Here is a 6,997-nt window from a genome sequence, read left to right on the forward strand (position 1 = left end):
GGTGTTGTGGGTAGCTGGCGAGTGTCAGCAGACCCTGCGCCCCAGCTGCCCCGGTGCTTTTCTGACCGGAAGAGCGCTCTCCACAATCTTAACATGGCTTCCTTGTCATGCTTCAAGAAGGTTTGAGTTCAAAAGACACCCCTCTAGACTCCTCTCCTATTCAAATATAATCTTATTCTTGATGGCTTGCTGTTTGTAGCATTTGCTAGTTTGTAACTATTGATTTTTTTTAAAATATATTTTAATGGAAATAGAATTATATCACTTTCCCCTCCCCTTTTGTCCCTCTGGCCCCTCCCAGCTACCATCCCTCCAACCCTTCCCATGCCCCAATTAAATTGATACCCTCTTTTTCTTTTTATTATTATTGATATGTGTGCATGCACGCACGTGCACATGCACACATACAAATACATAACTACAACTGGCTATGTTTGTTTTTGTTGTGGTTTCAGGGCTAACTCATACATTGGCCAGCCAGTAAGGAGGCTCATTCCTGGGAGAGGCTAATTCTCGGTCTTCAGGGACTCATTAGTTGCCTATAGTTCTTTAGGAGTAGTTCCTCTGAGAATTCTCCCTCCTCCGAGTTAAATGTCCATTGCCCCGGCGATTGTTCTGCTCTTGTTTCTGCAGCCATTTTTAGGAGAGACTTTCACGGCAGACTTCCTGATATTTTAGCTCTTATAATCTTTCCACCACCTCTTCCACAATATTCAGGGAGCTGTGGTGGAGATGTAACCACTGGGGCTGGGAGCCCCATGGTTAGTTCTTCTCCCCACTGTATCCAGTTGTTGTTTTCTGTGGTGATCTCCACCTGCTGTAAAGGCAAGCTTCTTTGACAAGGATAGTAGCTACAGTTATCTGTGGGTATAAGGATAAGATTTAGAACATAGTAAGGAATTATACTGGTCTAGTAAAGGATATTGCTAGTATATATGGGAGTAGTATATTCTTTTTTAAGATCCACTACCTCACTAGCCCCGGCAAGCTAGCTAGGTTTCCAGTACCAGGCCTGATAATCCCTCTTGTTGAGCGGGCCATTAGTCCAATTAGACAGCTATTGGTTGTCACTGACACGTGAGTGCTATTTATTGTACTGTTATGGATATATTTCCATGCTGGTCATTGTCACAGTTCAAAGTGTAACTGAGTAGGAGTGTTTAATTGCTTCCCTCCCATGGCAGCTTGCGTAGTATTTTTGGAAACATGGAAGCTAGGTTGTTGGAAAGAGGCTTTCAGGTCAGATGAGGCTTGAATCATTTGAGTCCTGTGTCCTAAGTCTGTTGTGTCTTTAGTACTAAAGGCTCCCCCTCAACCCCTGAAAGGCAGCCAAGGGCCGTGTCAATGGTCTGTATCGTTTGTGGAGTAACTTGGACTACCGTAACCACCACTCAGTAGGAGGTTTCTCACACCTAGTACAGGGGTTTTGTTAGTCTATGGTTCTTGTAGTTCTTTGAGACTTTATCAAACAGTGTTAGGAGCCTGGTGTGGTGTGTCCCTCCTCCCCCTTCTTTACTGACCTCCCTCCCTGTAACTATTTTCTAATATTTGTGTGTGTGCATACACATGCATTATATATACAAATGCACGTGCATGTGGAGGTCAGAGGACAGCTTTTAGGAGTCTGTTATTTCCTCCAAAGTAGGTTCTGGAAATCAGTCTCAGGTTGTCAGACATGATGGCAAGTACCCTGACCCACTAGGCTATCCCATCAGCCCACTACTGATTTTTTTTAATATAACTTTCCTCATCAAGAATAGAAGGTCATGCTGGGCAGTGGTAGCATACGCCTTTAATCCCAGCACTCGGGAGGCAGAGGCCAGCCTGGTCTACAGAGAGAATTCCAGGACAGCCAGGGCTATACAGAGAAACCCTATCTCAAAAAACCAAAAGAAAAAGGGAAAAAAAAAGAATAGACTCTCTGGGGCTGGAGAGATGGCTCAAAGATCAGGAATGCTTATTGGTCTTGCAGAGAACCTGGGTTCAGCTTCCAGCACCCATGTGACAGCCTACAGTCATCCAGGATGCTAGTTCCAGGGATCCAGGCCTCAGTGGGCACCAGGCATGCATGCAATTCACTGCATATATGCAAGCAAAACACTCATACACACAAAATAAAAATAAATCTTTACTTTTAATGACTAGAATCCATCTCAGTGACTCCCAACTGGGTGTTGCTTGCAACCCTGACCAAGACCCTTGGGGTGGGGATAAGAAGGCACAGAGTAAACAATACAGACTTCCGGAGTCAAGCAAGTGGCAAAGGCAGACTCATTTATTGCAGGAACTAGGCAAACTTTTATAACCTTTCCCTGAACCTCATTGGCTTTCAAGTAGCCAGATCTGGTGGTGTCTCTTTCTCATTGGCTCACTCCATCACCTGATCCAGCATCAGCAGTCTCTGCCATGTTGGCCGATTCTAGGTTGGCTCAGAGAAGTGTCAGCAGTGCAGGCTGGCCTGGTGCATGTGCTAGCATTGTGGCTCGGCTAAGTTCCCCTTACAACTGGGGACAATTGTAACCACCAAGGGGCATGCCTAGGGCACTTGGGATTGTCAACTGACTGATAGAGGACAGAAATGCTGTTGAGCACCCTACAGAGCACATGGCAGCCCCACAACAGAACTGCTTACCCACATACCAGAAGGTACCAAGACTAGCTGGCCATGGCAGCTTTAATCCCAGCATTCAGGAAACAGAGGTAGATCTGTGATTTTTTTTTTTTTTTTGAGGCCAGCCTGCTCTATAGCACATTCTAGAATAGTCAGGGCTACATAGAGGCCCTGTCTTAGAAGAAAAGTGCCAAAGGAGTGCTTGCTGTTCTCGTTGGCTGCCTCACCCTTGTGGAGCACGGAGCCTTACAGCAGCAGGCGCCTGGTGACTGTCCAGTGCACTCAAGCTGAGCTGAACCAACCTGGAGAACTGCTGTCTGCTGTCTGTCCATCGCATTTATGTTCTTGCACCGGTCAGGAGAGGAAGGTTTAGGCGGTTTCATGATGACAACTCAAAGGAGCCATATCTTCCCACGGTCAGGGTGATTCATTTCTGGAAAATCCCTGCTAAATCTGGCTTCCCAAATGAAAATAGCAGTAAGAACTTGCTCACGAGAATTGAGGGTGGTGAGCCTTGAAGAGGGAGCTGATAAATGGTCGTTGCAACATCTTACACAGAGTGGGGCTTTTGAGATCTACCTAAACTGTAAGAGAAAAAAAAAAAAAAAAAAACATCTCACAAACCGCCATTTTATCAGAACTCTGTAGGAATCCTTTCTGTTTCCACACAGAACTAAAAAAAGGTTTCTGATTCCCATTAGGAGCCCAAAGGGGAGGGGGAGGAGAGGAGAGGGGAAAAGAGAGACACTCATGGTGGAGAGGCGACATGGGCTGGGCACTGAACAAATCACTTTGTTTTGTAGCATGGACAGAAACACTGACAGAGATCCGCAGAAGCAAGTGAACCAGAAGACTATGAATGACCTCGCCCAAACCTCACAGGATGGATTGCTGGTTACACATGTTAACCAGACCCAGGACTTACTGGTAACAACCACATCGCTTTAGTTCACCAGGGACGCTTACAAACCATAGCAGGGAACGGGGAATGTGCTGAACTCTTTCTTCTATAGGACCCAGCACTGGGAATAGGATCAAGCTCCCCTCTGTAGCCCCCTAGATTTAGAAATGAACGAGGAGTTTCTGTCTTGGTTATACAGTTAATCCTTCAGCCTCTGGGAGCATCATTACCCCTTTAGGATCATATGAGGCTCCTGGTTTCATTATCAAAGCCTGGAGTATAAAGATTTGATTCTAAAGCTCCCTTTCCTGAGATTTTTCTTATACAAGTCCCTAAAACCTATGTCCAGAAGTCGACTTTAGGAAGTGTTATGGGAACAGGAGGGCCAGGGCAGAAGGCTTAACTTTTAAAATAAAAGGAAAAAAAAAAAAAAAACCCACACTGTGGTTTCAGATTCACTCCATGTACAAATGACCCTCTACCTAAGATCATGGACAACTCTTGAATTCTCTCTACCATGGAAGCTATCATCCCTACAAGTTGTAAGTGGAAGGTAGCTGGCCACCACCCACCAGAGACCTACACCATAATATAAATTCCATATCAGTCAAAGGATATCCAGCCTTATAACACCATCAATGAAACAGCCAGAAAACCAATCATCTTTTCCTTCTCTCAAGTTTAGGCATTTATGGGAGAGCAGATTTAATTAGATTGAAACAAGGAAGCCAGGCATGGAGGCACAGACCTAGTAATCTCAGCATTCTGGAGGTAGAGGCAAGAGAATCAGGAGTTCAAGGCCAGCCTCAGCTCTCTGCTACTGTGAGGCCAGCCTGGGACACATAAGACCCTGTCTAAAAATAAAAAATAAAAAATAAAGAGGAAATACAGATAGAAGAAGGCATTCAGTGGGGTCATCTGCCAGTGGTGTCCAATGATGCCCAGTGACGCCCAGTGATGTCCAGTGACGTCCAGTGATGTCCAGTGACTCGGGTCTTTGTTCATCTGATTGCATCTCAGACCAGCCGGCTTCGCAGGTGTGGGAAGGGCCTGACCAAGCTTTATCAGTTATAGACAAGCCTCGTGCTTCTCCTCCCAGAGCAGTAAAAGGGTTCTGACTGCCCTGCGCCAAGCAGTCAGGGTTATCCATGTAAAGTGTCTGCTTTACAGACCCAGGGCCCCCACCCCAACGAAGAAGCTACTCACTGTTGGTCCCCACAAGCAGAAAGAAGATCAGTTTTCTCTAGGAGTATTTCAGGGGAGAGAAAAAAAGAGCATAAGGTCTGGGAGGAGTTGGAGAAAAACATGATAAAAATATATTGTATGGGCTGGACATATTGGTACATGCCTTTAATGCCAGCACTCAGGAGTAAGAGGCAGGTAGAGCTGTGTGAGTTCAAGGCCATCTTGGTCTACATAGTGAGTTCCAGGACAGCCAGGGCTACACAAAAAAGCCCTGTCTAGAAAAGTATATGTGTATATGTGTGTGTATATCTACAACACATATATAATTTCCATATAATATATATAATATTATACACATATAATATATATTTTATACTGTATGAAAACCTCTTAATAAAATTTATATATGTATGTATATTTGTATATATACACATATATACGTTATACATATATATGTATATATATGTGTGTGTGTGTGTGTGTATATATGCACATACATAACTTAAAAATTTTAAATGTCCACTTTTGCAGAAGATCAGGAGGGCCCTCAGTGTCAAAGGTGATGTGTGTAAAATGGACTCTCTCAGATATCTGCAGGGCAAAAGCCACAGGCTGAAACATGACACACCATTTCAAGTGCAAAATGGAAAAAGGGTGCGTGATCAGTGTCCTGCACACGGTATCCTGGAAGAGGGCAGCGCCACCTAGTGGCCATGGGATGCAGAGCCTTGTTTCCTGAAGCGGGTGGTTAAGACTGGTGTCTGGACAGCCAGGGCTACACAGAGAAACCCTCTTTCGAAAAACCAAAAAAAAAAAAAAAAAAAAAAAAAAAAAGACTGGTTCCTGGCAGCAAGCCTCTCAAAGGCAGGACAGGTAGTCACAGCATTAAGTCATTTAATGAGATAGTCTCTTGTGCTGAGAACTACGGTCCGTGCTCATTCAGAAAATCAGTGTAATGTTTGGTTACAAGCTTGACTTGATAGAGCTTTTTCGATGAGTCCCAGCTCCATCGCGGTCCATTAGCTGTGCGATCTTGGCCAAATCACGTAATCCTCAGCTTCCTCGGCAGTAAAGTGTCGGTCTCATGGGGTTACAGAACTACTATATGGAAAGTGCTCGGCATAGCCTAGGCACTGTGTTAGTGTTTGCAGTAATTAGGAGTGTGTGTTCACATATCCTGAGCGAGTGCTAATTTCTTCCTGAAACCAGACAGTTCACATATCCTGACACATAGTCTTCCTGAAACCTGGTCCTGGGCAAGGAATGTGAGGTGAGCAACACCAGTGCAGGAGCCCTAGCAGCCTTTGTTTTCATGGCCTTTGTTTTGTGACATCTCTCTTATAACCAAATTGAGGGAAAAACAAAAGCATTGTTGAGAACTGTAGGTGCTGCAGGTCATGTCCTAGCGTTGTCACCTGCCCCTCACACGGTTAAGGAGAGAGAAGTGCCTGCAAGAAAGCTGAGGCACAGACAGGCCCTGCGTGTGCACTCCTCCGGCCTTTCCATCCTGTGTCGTCTGTCCTCTGCAGAGTGGCTCATCCCACTGCAGTAGACAGCTTTGTGCCTTCAGTCAGCCTACTTGCCCACAACAGTGAAAACCCTGATATACCCAAGTCCAACGATGGGCCACCAAGGGTGTCAAGGGTAAGCTTGACAGGCCATTTCCATAGTCATCAGATGCTACAGTGTGTGTGTGTGTGTGTGTGTACAGTGTGTGTGTACAGTGTGTGTATGTGTGTGTGTACAGTGTGTGTGTGTGTGTACAGTGTGTGTGTGTGTATCTATCTGTATCTGTGTGTGGAGTGTATATATGTGTGTATCTATATCTGTGTGTAGAGTGTGTATGGTGTAGCTGTATCTGAGTATTGTATGTGGTATGTGTGTATGTCCATCTCTCTGTGGTGTGTGTGTATCTGTATCTGTGTATAGTGTGTGTGTGGTATGTGTGTGTATGTGATGTACCTATATCTGAGTGTGTGTGTACATGTGTGTGTATCTGTGTCTGTGTGTCTATGTGTCTCACAGTGGTCCTGAGCTGGATTCCAAACCCTCAGTAGACAACCACTTCTCAGCCTTTTTTTACCTGAGGTTAAGTGAAGTAAATGGTCCAACTCCATCTATATTCAAGGCCCTTCCATAGCACACAGTCAGCAGCAGGCATTACACAAGAGGCTCTTGCCTGACCCTGCTTTACACACTCGTGCAGCTTCTTTTTTTTTTTTTTTTTTGGTTTTTCGAGACAGGGTTTCTCTTTATAGCTCTGGCTGTCCTGGAGCTCACTTTGTAGACCAGGCTGGCCT

At 45.0% G+C, this 6,997-nt stretch overlaps 1 protein-coding gene across 1 annotated transcript in view; it reads left to right on the forward strand.

Annotated features, from left to right (window-relative positions):
- Window positions 1-6,997, forward strand: part of Vwa3a (von Willebrand factor A domain containing 3A) — a 65,807-nt gene that overhangs the window by 9,426 nt on the left and 49,384 nt on the right. Inside the window, exon 3 of the mRNA XM_029479335.1 lies at window positions 3,415-3,538. Within this exon, the coding sequence (XP_029335195.1) occupies window positions 3,415-3,538 (124 nt within the window). The remainder of the gene's footprint in view (window positions 1-3,414; window positions 3,539-6,997) is intronic.

The sequence above is a fragment of the Mus caroli genome, chromosome 7 (genome assembly GCF_900094665.2).
Source record: "Mus caroli chromosome 7, CAROLI_EIJ_v1.1, whole genome shotgun sequence".
Lineage (NCBI taxonomy): Eukaryota > Metazoa > Chordata > Mammalia > Rodentia > Muridae > Mus > Mus caroli.